Here is an 18,108-nt window from a genome sequence, read left to right as displayed (position 1 = left end):
ATGAAATATGAAACTGCGCTTGATGCAATGACTAACTGTTTAAAAAAACCTAGAATTTAACACACATGAGGATGAAAGAGCAACCGAAACAGCATGAAGGTACAACACCTTTATCTAACAAGTGCCTGAATTTTATCCAAAATGGAAAACGTTAGAATTGGCACCTGCACCGGGGAAGCTTTAGCCTGGAAGTGGATGCAGAGACAACAGTCACTTGCTACCGCTTTTGTTTCATTCCGAAATCTCTGAATGGGAAAGCTGATACTGTCTGTCCCAGCAGTGCAGCTCAAGTACAGTTGCTTTCTTTATCACCGTGCCTGGCTTGCAAACTGACACTGGACGGTAGCCCTGTGATGACAACGTCTCTCTGGACATGGGCATCGCATCCCACTCCTGATGAACTCGCGGTGTTGGGGATATCCAGACCTCAATAAAAAAGTGACTTATGGAAAACACACAGAAATACTGAAGAACTATAACACATTAATGAAAATCTCCAGGGGCCAACAACCATGAAACAGGCATTGAGAAGGAAATAAGAAGCTTTAATAAATTTCAGTTCAGTTAAAAAAAGATTACTTCCATGGTGTTTTCAAGGCCTGCCTTATTCTCTGCTCAGGTTACCAAGCACTTTTTCTTGTAGGCTGCAACAAACACCTCTAGTTTCAATGAAAGTTGAGATTTTACTGCACTGACACGACAAAATCTGGGATGGGAGCAGAACACACACACACACCCCTGCACTCACACACATCCAATTAAACTGTAGACTAGCAACATGCACTCTGTAAAATGAAAAGCGGTCATCCTGCATTCCTCACCCTTACAGATCAATTAACATTTCTGCAACCTGAGCTAAAGATATTCAATGCCCTTGTCACCGCATTACTCATAAAACCATTAACTCTTTTCCAACCCCAATCAAATCTGTGAGACTGCCGCAAACAAGGACCATTTGTACCCATTTATGAAATGGAGAAAACCTTGACAAGAGCGATGCTGCTACTGACCGTAGCATTAAGAAGCCATAGGCATATCACTTCCCTTGGTGTTCTGTCTTAGTGCTATTTCAGCAGCAGGACTCTTCTATCAATATTTAATACAGCTTTAAAGCCACCCAGGGTATGAAATGCAAAGACATTTGTTAGTAAGATTTTGGCAGCTGAGGGAGTTTCTGCACTGTAACATTGAGTTGTGTTAGAGAATGATGCCCAAGCAGACTTCTGCTGACATCATCCCAAATAGCGTATCACATCTCCAATATCCATTTTAACTAATTATTCCCACATTTCAGTCAACAAAGAGGACATCTTCAACTTGAAGTTACATAAAACTTTCAGGGTTTGGGGGGTTTTTTTGCCTTATTTGCCAGGCTAAGAGCCTTCACCTTCCTTACCTTCCTCCTTAGCTCCACCTTACCTTCACTTTCCAGTGATGACACAGGGAGAAAGATGGGATAATTAATGAAAAAAGGGAAAGATCATCACATGCATTTTAGAGGCAAATTCAAAGACGTTGATGTCCTACAACTGAGGAGCCAGATGATTCTCATACAAGAATTGTGGAAGAATTAATAAAGGGCATCACAGGGAAAAACGATACATGACTTTACTGCAGATACACTATGGCAGACTACTTTACCTAAAATATCAATGCTCTTGTCAAACAACATATACTAGGCCTTGACAAAGGATAGAAGAAAATTATTTGTGGAACTCTTGAGTGACTAAATGGAACATTTTAAGGTCAGGGCTAAAAAAATGGGACCCTTCAAGTTAGTGGGAGTTTACTAGTAGAATTCTTTAAACTTTGGGGTTTTTTGGGATCATTCTTTAATATTTCCATTGTATCAACACAGAAAATAAAACCTTTATGCCAATGGACTATGCTGCTGACATCATATTGGGAGAAGTAACATAAGAAGAAGAACCAATGAAAACAGTCTCTTTCAGGAAGAGATAGATGACAGAAACCAGAAGTAATATAAATAAAACAAAATTTAACAGTGAGCATTCACGGCAATGCCCTCTGGACCTGCATGGGCAGATCGTGACAACCGCATTTCACGCGGCCTGCGAGGTTCCAAAATGGGTTGGAACAAACCCAAACCCTTCCAAGCGTTTTGCAAAGTAGAAGAATTAGCACTGAATGCAGATTGGGCTGGGGAAAAGGAGGGGCTTTGTATTTGTTTTGGTCAGAGGTGACCAAATCAGGGTGAATCCCAAAAACACCTTCCTGCTCAAGACGAGGCTGAAACCCAAAGGTCTTGGCAAAACACCCTGACTTCAGCCAAAGGACATATGTCATTTCTGGGAGCGTTCCAGGCAGCTCTGCTACACAGCATTCCTGACATTCGCTATCAGTCCTGGTAATAATATAACAAGGGCCTTTTTCATGCAAAGCCTCATTAAAAGAAACAGGTTGAATGGCAGTATCGTAACATTGCACAAGATAAATAAAATGCTTTTTAAAGCGTTTTATGCAACAAGCACCAACTTGCCTGAGTAGGTTGGGTGGCAATTTCATCACTCATTATGTTCACACTGCAAAGTCTAACCAAAGTGAGTATGAAGCTTGCACCATTAATGTCAATATGTGTTTGTGTGCCAAGATTATTATTTCAGTTATTCTAACATTACGTAGCACAACCAGAGACTCTCCGAAAGATAAAAGAGAGCTGACATCGCATGTCAAAACAAGGATATGCATTTAACTGAACTCAAACGGAGGAAATGTCCAAGCTCTCTGACACGAGATCTGGGGTCTCTTTTTCACCCAGGCAGCATTGAGCCCTACTGCGCCTTCCTTTCATCCAGCTGTGTCCCGATATCACAGCTGACGTGGTCTTCCATGACAAAGCTTCAGAAGAATAAAGACAATATACCTAACAGCAGAAGCTATGATATCCCAATATCCAGGCACAGCTGGGCTGAGGACAAACTAAAGTCACCTTTTTCCTCTGATTCCCAGAGGCCTATTCTATTTTTAACTTTGTTTTCTTTCTGTTTGATCCTTTGGTTTTTCTAATGTAGTTTCTGCATTTTTCCATTAATTCTGTCTCCACACAAGACTCTAAGCAATAGTACAAATGGGGGGGGAAGAGAGAATAACAAGCTCATAAAGTGATTGGCTCCGACAATCTTCAAATGCACTGGTTAATTGGATGTATAACTCACAAATGATGGCGGAGGAGGGGTGGGAACAATGCAGGGAGAAGAAACTAAATCTAAAAAAGCTCCAACTCCGTTCAGCTGAATGAACAACAGGTCTTTAATTTCATTAGCTCGGATATTCTGAAAATCATACCAATAAATACAATCTAATTCTCAAGGATGCATTCTTTTAAGCATATGAATGTAGAAGGAATGGCTATTAAAAGGTTTGCAATTACTCTAAATTTGCACTGTAAACAGCATAACACCAGACCATAATTAAATTAAATACGAAACATTTCATTGTCCCCATTACATGAAATTCAATTTCAAAAGAGCATTTATAGTAGCACCAGCAGCATCTTCTCACATTTTGTAGGTTGCTTTAAGTACCTGCCACACCTATCCAACCAAAACAGGGACACTTAGAGCACATGGGAAGACCAGACAAAAAGCAGCACTTGAGGAGCAATTGTGTTTGATGAGGTATCTCTACAAAGACTCCACATCTCCAATATCCGGTGACGTGTTTGGTGTAAGTAACTGTGAGCAGCTGCAAACTCCTTGTGCATCCAGCTCCATAGGACTGGGCACTGGTTTGACCATCCAGACTGTGTATTATGATGACTGACGTAAACATCGCTTCAGAATCTGACACACGCTTCGTCCAGTCTGAAATACTTAGGACCTCCACAGGCCGAAGTGTGTACTATTCTTTTATTCTTTTAAGTAGAATAAAAGGAAACACCTATTAGATATTTGGCTCAATCTTAGTGCCTTACGTTAAGTCAAGAGTTAATAATTTATTAATCAGCATTCCAGAAATCCTTATTACATGTGACAGTTTTTGGAGGCGTTTTCCTTTCTTATTTAAAAGACCTTCAACAACAACAATCAGCTAGGGAAATATTTTGACATACTGCTTTGACACATTCCTTTGATTTACATATTAAAGCAAGAAAAAGTTATGTGCTTTCACTAACATGTATCATTTTCACATTTCTCAGTGCTAAGTAGATTTAAAGTTTTTAGTTCTCATGTAGAAGACTTTGTGTCAATTTGGTACCTGTTACAACTGCGTTGCTGCCAAAACAGGCCTTTTTCTTAGAAGAACTCCATCTTAACAACATAGATAAATTGTAAGGTTATCAGCATGGTAAATTTTCTTAAAAATGGAAAGAGATCAAGATTGCATTAAGGAGAAACCCAGTAAACAACCAAACACCCTACATTAGTTTACTTTTGGAGGTAAGCAAGCATGGTGCACTGGGAGAGAACCAAGAGGAAAACCTCTTGCGTCCTCATTTTCCACAGGATAGCTGCACACTGGTGCTGTACGGCACAATCGCATTCATCATTTTGTCTCAAAACAAACGTGAGGTTCTTATGATTTATTTCAGCGAGGTGGAAGCGAAGCCAAAGGATGCAAAAAGATACCCACAGCCGCTCACGTAGTACAGAACAACAACAAAAGTGCATCAAACTTCAGCTGCCCAGCAAAAAGGCACAGCTTCACTGCAAAGCTCCCAAACCACCGGTCAGAACAGCAGAAACCTTTTAAGAAAGTCATTTCTGTGCATGACTGGTTCTACCGCCAACACCTTGCCCTGACAGCGCTGCTCAATACCCCGGGGCAGGGGCAGAGCAGGGCGTCCCTCCCACCGTCCCCTCCTCCGGGAGATGCTCAAGGCAGATGGGCAGCTTGGAAGCCCCACAGGTCGAGGGGACAAACCCTACCGAGCTGCAGGGAACGGCCCAGGGTTTGCACGGGGGCTTCCGAGCAGGCAGTTTATTTTGGTTTCGGGCGAGCTGCTGCTGTCACGTGAGCGCAAGGAAACAAAACCCACCACTTAATTCTTCAGGAGCGGTCCTGGACCTGCAGGGAGGAAGCAGCCCACTCGAGTTACTCGCTACTGAAAAGACCAGGTCACAGCAGAGGCTTGGAGGAACCGACTCTCCCCCGGCACCAAACATTAATCGTCAACTCCAACTTACAAACGAATGATCGCTGCCTTTAAAAATATCCACCGTGTGGCTTTCCAAAGGCATCGGACCAAGGCTACCGCCGCCCTATCCTCTTTCTCAACACAAAGTGTTTTAACAAAAGGTTTCCAGCAGTCGGACCCAATTAACCGCACCTGAAATCTTACCCGGGGTTTGCAGACAGACCCCGCGCACTTTGCGAGCGGCCGTGCCACTTCAGCTGCTTTGTATTGTTCATCAGCAGTCACAGCCAGATAAAGCCCTAGCAGGAACCGACGTTTTAATACTTGCATGAGGCTCAGATTCTAGCAAGCAAGGAATATTGCTTGCGGTTTGGGGGCTTCAGGATGTTTGGGTTTTTTTAAATCCTAAAAGCAGAGCATTTATCCCAGCCAAAGGAAGATGAGGTTATGCAAAATACTTACTTCGAAAATGCTCTGAGGCATAATAGTAGACATCCTCGTAGCCCTCGTGGTAATCCTCCTCTGGCCGGTACTTTTTGCCTTTTCTTCTTCTCGATCTTCTTATCTGCTTGACGAAGCCCAAGAAGCGCTCCATCTCCTCCCTCAGCAGCACCCGCCGGTAGCCCCCTTCGCCCTCTGCTTCACAAAGGGCTGTCCCAGCATCAATCAGCCACAAGCACCAGAGCAAAGCTGCTGCCTCTGACCAGCCGCTCTGGTACCATTAAAAAACCCCCTCCTTTATCTCAGCTGCGACTAGAAAGTATATTGTCTTTCCTTAAAAAAAAAAAAAAAAAAAAAAAAAAGGGGAGGGGGAAAGGAGGGGGTGGACTTTATCACATCTACTGACTGGAATATTTCAACATGAAAACAGACAAAGGAGGAAAATATTGAAGAGAAAGGAGAAAGTCAGGATTTCAAGTGGTTATTAAACAGCAGAGGACAAAGTTGAAGAGAACCTGCCTGCCAGCGAGGGGAAGCCCGGCACTGAGAGCTCCCTGTCCTGTGTCTCCATCATTTGAAGAGGGGCTGGGAGGCGGGGATAGATGTTAGTCAATGGACTGAACCATATCGCAAAGGCAAAAGAGGTTTTCATTTGCCAGTGAAACGCCGCCCTTGTATTTACCCAGGCACCGGCTCAGGAGCCCGTTTGATTTCATTCGTGGTACGAAGAGGAAACACGCCGATCCATTTCTGGCATCACATATGCTGGATGAATAAATAGCAAAGTGGTTTAATCCATACACACAGCCCACTCACCGGCAAGCGTGTGCTGAATGTGTTAATTGGAGCAGCAGGGAGAAAGCTCGGCAGCTGTTAAAAAATGACACATATACCCACTGGGCATTAGTGTATTCTAATCACTGCGAGATCTAAACATTAAAAGGCACTCCGCAGACAGGTCTCCTGTAGAGCTGGCCAGGCTGGATGGCAATAGGCAAACAAAGGAAGCGATATCACGAGCACGCCACGACAATACTCGTTTAAAATCCCACCAGAGTTTTTCAAACTTTAAGGTGCGGCAGGCTATTCTGCACAGGATGACAGGAGCAAAAAGCCTGAAAAGGCGATGGTTCTTGCTGCATGCCCGAATCCCACACACATTCCCTAAGATAAGGCTGGAATTTCATCCACGTTTCTGATGAAGTTTCCCTGCTGCACAAGAACAAAAGCAGTGTCTGCTCAAATCCTATCACGTTGACATCTGCCACGGGGCTTTTTTTGTAACTGCGTTCCCGCGAGCCAAGTGAGGTCTCTGGTCCAGCAGGACCCCTCCTGTCTGCTGACACAAGTCCGGGATCAGTAAGTCGCCTCAGTCAAACCACGTGCCCAATGTGGCCACCTGCACCCACGCTCACAGCAGATACCATTTTGCACCTATGAGCATGAGGAAGTCAGAGAGTCTGCCCGTAAAACAGATTTTACAGGATCATCACCTGGAAAATGAAGAGCAGGCAGAGGCGGGATTAGCTTCTCGCGATGGAGATGCTTCAGCGAGTCATTATTTTGCAAACAGCAAAGCAGGGCAATTTTGTAAAAAGTACAGAAGAAGCGGTACTGCAGAAGCCAGGATTGCAATTTTTCATTGTTTCAACAGAAGTACACAGAGATTAAGCAGAACTGAGTTGGGAATTTCTAGCTTTGAAACATGTGAAAGTTACTAGTAGAGGTCAGCCAGATTTGCTATCTGCGGGTTCTAAAACAAATGCACACTGAAGGCAGGCACTGGAACTCTTCTGGGCTTGTTCCAGCTTCACAGGTATTTTAAAACAAAACTGTCACGAAACCACGCTCACTTTATCCATAAAACCTCAAAAATGCACCTACCAAGCTTCCCATAGGAAAACAGACTCATCCTCCTTGACCTTACCAGCCCCGGCTTTTCCGCTGTGAAAATGCAGCCGCTGTCGCTAGCTGATGAACACCCCGAGGGCACCACCAGAATTATTTTTAGTGTAACTTCTATAAGGAGGTTGTGTTTTATTACAAGTCTGTTTTTATCACACGGCTTTCAACTTTCAAAGGGTAAAGACCTTAGAGGACTATCACAGGCATATTACCAAAAACGGCCAACAAAACTTTTTACAGGCATCTGTAAGAACGGATCACTGTATGTTCTGAAGGTTTCCTCTCATGTGTGTTTTCTGTGCTCTGCCACCAAGCAGCAAAAACATTACATTAGTATCGTGAAACATGAAAACCAAACAAAGACTTAGCCTACAGCAGGAGGCAGCGCGCTCTCTTTTCAGAAAGGGACGTGTTGTTTTGATGCTATATTTGCTCCTGTAGAGCACTCTCCCCGACAGATGTGCAAAAAGTTATTTGTAGGTGTCAGAAACATTCATCTTGAAGACAGAAATCTTGCAGCCATCACCGTTCCCTAAAGTTAAATTAGAAAGCTCAATTCAAAATGATACAGCTACTTTTTTAAAAAGGGGAGCACACGAAACTTTCTCACTTTTAAACTGTCCTCGAAATGAGAGCTGAAAACCGAAATCTAGCAGACACTTGGCTTTCATCAAGCAAAGATGCCCATCTCCAGCCCCGCTGTTGCAAAACACGCTGCTGCAGCAGAACCTTCTGCAGGAGGAGAGGCTTCCCGGTCCCCAGCACACCCCTGGGAGACTTCAGTCCTTTCCATAACACGACCAACACGGCAAATAAGCAGACAAGGGAGCAACCAAATGATCTCAGCTAGCACCGTAAGCACCACAGAATCACAGAATGGTAGGGTTGGAAGGGACCTCTGGAGATCAGATGCACTACACCAACTGCCTGACCGTTTTCTAGAGACAACTGATGTAAATTTGAGCTAATTTCGAGCTTTGGAAAGTGTGTCATCTCCTTGCACAATGGACCTTCCCTTTTCTCCCCGTTCTTACGGAGTGTATCACATATATATACGGCCAATGTAGTAAAGCAGAAAAAAATATTATTGGTCAGTGCTCATGGTAATGGCTCCCGCATCTCGTATGTAAAGCATGAAGGAGCTGAGGGCGAGCATGGGCACTCCTTGGATAAGCATGGGGGGGTTCAAGCTCTGCTGCTCCTCACTGTATCCCACCAACTCCTACTGCCTACAAAGACAGGCTCCATCTCCCACACCGAAGGCACAGAAGCAGGTGTTGCCCACAGTTTCCAGCCCACAAGCTGACAGTCTTGCCAGCACGTAAATTATACACCTGTTTCCTTTTGCATGATTGTAAACAGCAGAGACAAACAACTTCAGCGTTTTATTTTTTTTTTTATTTAAACCTAGAACAAGTTAAGCTTTTGATAGGATTTTCCCCATGGCAAAATATTTCGGTATTCAGGGCAATTTAAAGAGAAGGAAATACCTTTACTCAGAGCGATGTTATTATATGTTAACAGGAGTCAAGAGTATTAAGTGTTTTACTATACCATAAATATTTCTGAACAAAATTTATGTTTCGTATGCATTACATACTACCTCTGCTGCTTTGCTGAGAACACTAGAGACATTCATTAGCTACTCGTCATGCCATACCTGTAAATATTTTATCATAGTCCTACTTTCAAAGGTATAAGCAGAGAATTCAGTTTCACAAACACAGCTTACTGTAGTTAAAAAAAAAAACAAAAAAAAAAACAAAAAAAGAAAAAAAAACAAAACACAAACACCTAACTACTGCCTTCCCCATTGCTCATGATTCACCCTTCTGCAGCTTCTCATAGTGAACAACTCATTCCATCATGGAAATGAACACAGCTCTTGCAACCTTCTGCTTGAAAAGGAATAAAAAAGCAGAAACATAATAGACGCAACACCACGGCTCGAGAAAGGCATATTGATTTTATGGGAGGAGCAGAGAAAGAAACAAACATTGGCTTTCAGATTTTTAAAATGCAAAACATCAGAGATGACAATGAGTTTCGTCCCTTAATGACAAACAGGATAATTATGCCCAGAGGGCATAAAATCAGGTATCAGTTGATATTCCGAAGCGCTCTCTGAACTAGAATTTGGATAACCAATCCTCTGGTGTTATAATGCCACAACAGAAGTTGCAATGTAAATACGTCTCAAGCTCTTCAGCTCATCCTTTCTCCATGAATACGCCCTACTCCAATCAAAGCAAGTGCTCTACTGCCATTTCCAAGGTGGCTTCCTTAGAAGAAGCAATGGTTGTCATGCTGCCACCAGCATGATTTGCATAATAAACATTTTGCCAAGTGACACCAATTAGATAATATTTACACTGTCCATTCTGATAACTAATTTAAGTTAACAAGAAGCTCCATCAAACTGGGTCTGTCGCAGGTGAGTGACTTCTATTGAAAAAGACTTCATGGCAGTAATAAAACAAATATACCATTAAGACACTGTCCTCTTCAAACAATTGAGCTGAGGCATAAATGTTTTTGCAGCCACGGACAGTTCTCTAGAAGACAGACGTCAGCGTTTAAGCTTTAACTTGCCTTTGTACCCATAGCAAAGATTAGGTCTCTCATCATGCAAAATATCTGCATTTAACATTTTACTTGCAAAAAAATTAGCCATGCAGTTATCTAGGTAAACTTTCACAAAGGACATACCTATTTTCTACAGCATTTTTCCCAGTATTTTTTGGAGAAAGCAGCAGGAAAAGCATTTTGGTATCCAAGGATAAGCTGCTGAGGTAGTAAATACTTAACAAGGATTTCCATTTGAGTGGGCTTGCAAACATGATGCTGTGAAACCAGAGCGTGTGTATGAAGCAAGCCTCTATCACGTTTTGTATCATAAATACAGAATGGAACTGGCCCCAAATATTAAACAGTTCTAAGCACGTATTTTTGCATCCTATTCGTCAGCATGTTTCAGTGTCTAAAAGAAAAGCATTTTAGATGCAAGAACCCTCCTGTGTCTCCCCTCTCCTTCTCTGGGCAGCCCCAAAAAGCCTTCCGCTGGGGGAAGAAACGCTCCCGCTGGGAGGCAGCTGGGCAAGGGAGCACGCAGCGGCAGCTGCAGAGACCTACCCTGCTTCAGGTTACTCTCTTGGAAAAAAACCCCACAAAATTATAAATGCACAATAGAAAAATTAAGATGAATACAAGCAATTCTTGGAGGTTGTCTGAATACAGAAATAGTTCTTTTCCCTCCTCCCTCAAGCCCCTACCCATAAAGATAATCCAAACCTCAAAATGGAAGAACAGACTGTTTCTTCTCTGGCTCTCTTTCAACTGGGGGATGCCTTTGATAATCTGCTGTCATTGTTTCTGGACACCAGCAATAACAGACAAAGGAACTATTCCCCTTAATCATCTTACAGTAACATCTTGCCTGACCTTCCAGTTTATCGAGAGCAGATGTTTGTTTACATGCCATAATTGCTCACGTTAAGGCTGCAGTTTTCCACTCAAAATTTGCCCTAAAAATCTTGGTGTAAAATGTAAGCTCATCTATTTGAAAATTATCAAATGCCTCTGATTTGAAATCCATTAAGCACTGTAAGAACATATGGTCCATGTATGCAGAAGCAGTGCCATGTACAAAGTCAATACTGGGCGTGAGGAGAAACTAGCAGCCCACCACCCCCCTGAGGGACCACAGTCCCAGCTGAAACCCCTCTGTCTGAAGCAAGATTCTGAACACGAGTTCTGTCCTCTTCCTAAAGACACCTGGAGAGACGAGCGAAAGCATGCGACATACTAAATATCACAGTGCACATCTCTCTCATTTGACAATAGAAAAAAAAAGTAGAATAACCAGTGCGCTATCTATGGAATACTGCTGCACGAGAACTGGATGGTGATAAAACACTGCTCATCCACTACCGATTATTTTTGAGACCTGATGCTACTTTTCATATACTGTTAAATTATCGGCTTGCTCTGAGTTTAATGCATTACACTCAGTTTCACAAGTCATTCATACATTCTTGTTACTCATTGCTCGCATACAATCATAGACCAGTGTGTCCTTCTGCTCCTGAATTAAAGAATGCAAGACTTAAGAACTGGAGTTCAGCTTTTCTGTCACCTAGTTGTAAATTAACTGGCAAATCTTTTTTCTTTTTCTTTTTTTTTTTTTTTGCAAGTGAACACACACATTTTCAAGAGACTTGCAACTGCCAGCAAATACTTTGAAGAGTTCTTTATTGTATTTTATCATATATTTATTATTTCATATTAACATTCCCAATGGTTTGGCTTTTTGCAACATTTTCCCACATAGGAGTGTGCACACAAAACCGTGAATGTCAATGCAGTGAATGAGGATAAAGCAGAACACAAAGGATAGAGGAAGAGCCTACATTCATCTAGAGGGAACTGGGGGGCTGCTTGTGTGTTTAATACAAGTATGCTGCCTCTTCTATATGGAGAATGCCGAGAAATCTTTGTAGCACCGTTTTAAAAGGGTCACTTGTCAAGTTGAATTTCATGCAGAATGTATGCTTCGGGGAAAAGCAGCGTTTTTCTTTCCCCTTCAATTCAGCTGAAAGAGTTTGCATACATTCTGTTTTTCTTCTTCTCTTTCTAGCCTATTTGGCTTCAAGTAAGTGACTAATTAGAATACAGAAATACTCAGAAACAAATGTTAACTTCACCACCACCACGGAAGTACAGCCTAGGTAAAATTAAGTACAAAAAAAGTTTGAGTTTGCTTAGTATTTTGTGACACCAATAATCATTCTAGAAGAAAACCAAACAGAGTACTACTCTAACCATATTTAAAACCTCTCAAGGGCTGAAGCGGAAGACTGATATTTTAAAATACTAAAATTAGAGCATAATTTTTTGAGAAGTCTGAATTAAAGGTGTTTTCATCTTTCTGAAGAAACGTAGCAAATGGCTAGAGGGAACACTACCAAGATTTTGCATACTCTGTCTGGTTTATGCACAAAGTATGTCTCAAATCAACTGTGAAATACATATGGAGAAGTGGTTTGGAATACGGATATAGTTTTTACTCCTCACTGAGTAAAAAATGTTATATTTCCCTAATTTTCCAGTCTTCAAAAACTGCAATTTCAATTCTAACTACAATTAAAATGTACACAGAGCACTGGAAAGAAAGAATAATTCATTAACTAAGTTACAGCTCGCTAGAACAAGAATACCTAGCAAATAGATTAAATGAAGTTCTTGCATAAAAATCACCAAAATCTTTTCTTAGGCTGCATACCTGTAGACCATAGCAGGCATAGGGTGCCATCGAACCAGGTTGAGGTGGGTGGGATTTCACAGTTAATTGACAGTGGAAGACCTGAATGTGATGTGTGAGATTTAAGGTAGGCTACAGGAGTACCCATCGTTGGACATCTCTTTCCATGTAAAAGTTTAAACAAGAGACTTTTTATTATGTGACATTAAACAGACTTAGTTTCTTTTACCTCCTTAGATTAGCAAAAAAGGTTGTGGAAAAGCCTCCTGCTCATCCTCCCACAGATGCATCCTACCCCATTCACCAAGACTCTTCCCCACCGTCCATGGCCACAGCCTCATTAAGCAGAGAGCTCCAAGCACACCCACACACGTGTATTCCCATAGATTACCCCAGCCTACTCCCACAGACGTAGGGGGGTTTCACAAAGGACCGGCATGATACGTAACACCAGAAGCAAGCAACCTCCATGTGCCATTTCATATAAATCCTCCTCTCTGCCCATCTTCTGTCTGGCATCAATTCTCTGTATCAGAGATCTCATACGAAAGGTTTAGATTTACAGCTCTTGGATGCACAGGAGTGTCTGTACTCCCCAGCAGCACCATGAGAGGTGTTTCACCTCTTCTCTTACTGATACGTAATAACGGTAGCCATTTGGGAGCAGTGAAAAGCTTGTTATGTTTCATTATTGAAAACATCCACCAGTCATGTATGGTGCACTTCTCTGATCAAAGAATGATTGCAACAAGAAAACTTTTGTGATTTGTTTAATAAATTGAAGGAGCAGCTAGAAGTAATAAAGGATAGCAACAGGAAAGAAACCTGATGGGGAAGACTGCAACTAGGAAACTGGAGCAATGAAAAAGCCCCTCTGGGAAAAAAACCCAGGCATCCAGAAAGTGATTTGTATCCCGAGCCCCATATGTTTTATCAGGGTCAAGATACGGTGGATAAATAGAAAGATTTTATTGCAGGTGAGCTCTGACCAGAAGAAAATTCTGCCCAACAGTAAAGAAAAGGCAACCACAGACAAATTCTCCATTATGATCACATGAATTTACGATTAAAGACTATGTAAATATATATGTAAATTAATCCATCCATCTGGAGTCCCCTGCCCTAGAGGCACAGGCCAACATGACGGCAATGAAGAAACCAGTTGTTCAGATGCATTAACCCTTTTCCTTCTCTCTGAACACCCTCCGCATCCAGTTGGTCCCTTTTTCTTTTAAAATCATGATTTTTCAGTAATTCGTGTTATCTTTGCAATCTCTGGAACCGCAAAGCATAGCAAGTAAAAAGAACACGAGACTTGAAAGGCGAAAGGACGACTTCACATGTAACCTCACACTAACGAGGCCCGAGTATTACATGCCCACAGAGCTGAAGGATCGCAGTTTCCATCCGCAAGCCCTCGGTACAATCGCAAGGCCCATTGAACATTAGTGTGGTACTTCATCTCCCTCATGCCAACCAGCAGTTTGGGAAATGAGAGCTGCTGACACCCCTTTATGGATGAGGTTTGACTTCCCTTCTGTCCCCATCCCAAGGGCACAGAGCAGGTTCTGCAGTTCAGATTGTAATTTGTTTCCTAGTGCAAGTCCACCTTTTTCCACCCAGGGGGGGAAAAAAAAAAAAAAAAAAAAGAAAATCTGCTTTACGCTTCTGCTAAGCAGTTAACAAAGAAAATATAGACAAAGCAAATATACAGACTTCAAAACTGTCTACTCTGTTCTCCTCCATGAGAGCAGTGTTCCTGGTTTTGAATGTTAAGAGGCAACCCACAGGGAAAAATGCATTACATCCTGGGCTTGTGAAACTCCCCCACTTCTGCCACCAGTTTCGTCACTTTCTGCTGGCAATTCACTCTTACAATAACAGCTTTGCCATAAAAACACTGTGGGGCTAAATGTAAAGTGATCATTTGTTCAGTCTTGCACCCTTCACAGGGTAATGATACAGGGTAGAACAAATAATTCTATTTTTGTTTGTAAAAGACTATGAGATCTTTGACCTCAGCATACATTCCAGAAGCAACATGATTATTGAGGTTTCTCCTCTTCGAAAGTTGATAGTTCCCAAACAAAAGATTACTTTGAATTTACATTCTGTGGCACTTAGCAGAGACAAAATAGTTTGATTTTTCAAACTCCCCTTTGATGATGTTCTGTACTTCATGATTTACTTCACTCCATTCTTGTGGTCCTCCTCATCATTGGTAAATGCCCCTGCCCCAGCTCGGGTGTTTCTGAGGTGCCTACACCCTGTTCTTCAACGTCTATGTGAGATGCTTTGTGCTCTGGTCTTTACCGTTTCTTTTTACAAGGCATATTTTAAAGTCCTTTTTAAAAATTATTACTATTGTTGTTGGTTTCTTTTATTATTATTACTGTTACTCACCATTTGCCATAAGACAAATGTGACCAAAGGTCCTTTTCTTGCTTGCTCTTTGGCCCGGCTCTGATTGCCCACCATCCCCTGTTCCTATGAGAAATGACTGGAAGAGTTTAACACTCGTTTCTTACCTGCCTCATTTAGGCTTCTATTACTTCTTACAAATGCTTACCAAGGTGTTCTCAGGAAGTCATCCCTAACGAATCCACTTTATTCCCTTGTATAACAAATGTTTTCGTCCTCACTCTCTCTTCCCTGTTGTCTTCAGACAGACCTGTATCTTCAGGTGTTGTTTCTTCCTTGGTCTACAGGTTATCTTGCAGGAATCTGCTCCGACAACTACTGCACTTTTTGCACCCTATGATGTGTTTGGACACCTGAGACAAAAATGTGCCTATGAGGAAAAACACAGCATTCCTCTTGGTGAATTATGAAAGCCACTGAAGATGAATACACTCCTCAAAGAGCAAGTTCCGTATTTCCTAATATGTACATGAAGTGACAGAGCTCATAATTAATCACCTCAAGATTCAAGAGACCAAGAGACTCAAAAACTTCGGTTTTTGCCAACACTAACCACATGATAAAAGAAAAAATTAAGGAAATTTTACACAAGACCAGATAAATTGTTATCAGTCAGCGTACAAAACTGACACAGCTAACTTCACTATCCTAAAGAGCTTTGTAATTTATTGCAGATATTCCATCTGAGAAGCATCTTCACTGTTTTAGATGCTTGGTATAGATCTATAGACATCATTATATAAGATGAAAATTCAGACTGGATGTGTATTTTAAAAATGACTTGTTACATATTGGTGTTTTGGTTACTCAACCATTAAAATTTTGCTCAGAAGCACCAAAGCAACTTTGTAGAGATGCTCATACATTTTCCCTGATTTTATACCACATTGTGAGTATCACATGGTATTGACTGACATTTAAGATTTTTTAATAAACTATTTTGGAATATGCAATTCTTCTTTCTCCTTAAAAAAATCAACTTAGTTTAACCCCTTAAAAATGTGTTTCAGGTATTTAAAATTTACCATCCTACCTTCTACTCTTGGAATTGGTTTGCCTGTAAATTAATCCGGACACTACCTATTCAGGTGGAGATCACAGCCTTTTTGTACTTCTATAATACAGGATCTCAACTGACAAATTGTCTAAGAGCTTAACCTCACGCACTGTCCCACTGAGCTGAACACGATGCCCAGTGGTAGCGAGCGCTATGATCATCAGTTGCTGCATCAGATGCTCACAGCTGCACTGGCATTGCCCCATCCGAACTTCAGATGCGATCGTTCCACAAGTTTTGTTTTACTTGAGAAAAATGTAAGTGAAATGTAAATAATCCTGCACTGGTTTAAAGAAGAAAAAGAAAAGGGAACTTTTTCATTGTACCTAAGGACCGCATTCTGGAAGCTGAGGGTGATATCTGGACATTTAATTTTCCAAGAAGTCTAAACAACTACAATAAATTTACAAATGTAGACATGCCACACTGTTAAATTTCATTTCACGCTCGGTAAGCAAATATTACCAAACTGTAAGTACTGTCATCCTCTGTCTTTTTAGTTAGAAATCTTGTAGCCAATAAAGACTTGACCTTGAAATATTTCACAGATGGATGAAGTCACTTAATTTGCTATTTGTTACAGATTTTGCAGAACTGCAAAGTTGGGTCACATTTACTCTATTTTCACTTTACAATAACTTTACAAACCGCATCATCAGTTAAGAGTCACTAAAAGTGCGTTAATGAACCATGTGTCTGAACTGTCATGAACAATTCAGTTTTGAAATTAAAAATGCTGATATAATACAGAAGCAAAAGATAATTTTCTTTACATTTAGTACTCCTAGAATTATTTTTAGTGCCAAAACATAAAAAGTACCCCTGTACACTATTTTTGTGGAGATTCTAATACATTGACACAGCTACTAGAAGTTTTCTTTCTATGAACCAAGCAGAAATATATGGCCTTGTGTGAAGGGATGACTAACTGTTACAGTACGCAGACCATAAAATTCTATTCATCAAGTTTTCTAACATGGGCTGAGTCTACGCATCAAAAGGAAAAATTTCAACTCTGCTTACTCAAGGGATAGCTATTACTTTTTGATACTGCTACTGCGTTTGATATACTACACCAGAGTCGCCATACAAAACAAATACCCAAACACATACAACTGCTGAGTCTTTCATGATTCAGTTAGCTAAAAAATCTTGTTCAGTTACAAGACATTGTAAGTCATTACCAGTTCATATCTCGGTGAATACATTAGATCACTTTTTTTTTTCAGAGAATAAAAATTCATTGCGGTCTAATTGCCAAATAAGACGACTAATTGAGTAAGAATTGCAAAACTCTGAAAAGGACTCAGGATCTCTAATGAGTTGTAAACTACTGTAAACAAACAAGGAAGTTGAAAAATAAGCATTTTGCATCTTCGAAGAAAAAAGCAAAGGAAGTTGAAAAATAAGTATTTTGCATGTTCGAAGAAAAAAGCAAACAGAAGTTAATTTGAAGTACTACTTGGTTGCTTCTAAGAGTGTTCTTTTTTTGTCCCAGATTATTCCCTTCCGAAAGACCCACTATCGCCATTCCACCAACACACATCCCAACAACTGATTACCCACAGGGCATACAGCTACTCTGAAACAGGAAAGACCCTTTGGAGAATAAAGTCAAGCTCCAGCCTGCCCATGTCTGGAAACAGTCTCTCTCACACTTTCTCTCCCTCCTGCTTCTATTCTCACGTACAGAAGCCCATTCAAAAGAGTAAGACAGCTGCCCAGCGCGTTGACTCATACTGCCCTTTGTTCCCACAGTCACGGCTTCCATCTAAGTTGTCCATAGTTTGACTTCAGACATAAGACGCAAAATGTTTGGGCCAGACTCTCTCTTGGTCGGTAATAAAAAATAATTGTTTAAATTTTTTATTTTGGTTAATGTTATCTTTAAAAATGAGTTCTCTGGACACTATTGTGTCCATTGAG

The 18,108-nt window shown here is 41.2% G+C and overlaps 1 protein-coding gene across 11 annotated transcripts in view; it reads right to left on the bottom strand.

The window, feature by feature from the left end:
• GRIP1 (glutamate receptor interacting protein 1) overlaps positions 1 to 18,108 on the bottom strand; it is a 336,350-nt gene that overhangs the window by 230,068 nt on the left and 88,174 nt on the right. For 3 of the 11 annotated variants that reach the window (XM_063323008.1, XM_063323009.1, XM_063323013.1), the window contains exon 1: positions 5,561 to 6,299. The exons of 2 other annotated variants lie outside the window; for them this stretch is intronic. In XM_063323008.1, coding sequence (XP_063179078.1) covers positions 5,561 to 5,693 — 133 coding nt within the window. In that variant the 5' untranslated portion in view covers positions 5,694 to 6,299. Of the gene's footprint in view, positions 1 to 5,560; positions 6,304 to 18,108 lie in introns of those variants that run through there. 6 more of the 11 variants (XM_063323003.1, XM_063323004.1, XM_063323012.1 and 3 more) reach the window with 6 other exon arrangements.

The sequence above is a fragment of the Chroicocephalus ridibundus genome, chromosome 1, assembly GCF_963924245.1.
Source record: "Chroicocephalus ridibundus chromosome 1, bChrRid1.1, whole genome shotgun sequence".
NCBI classification, from domain to species: Eukaryota; Metazoa; Chordata; class Aves; order Charadriiformes; family Laridae; genus Chroicocephalus; species Chroicocephalus ridibundus.
This window is presented reverse-complemented; position numbering and strand designations above follow the sequence as displayed.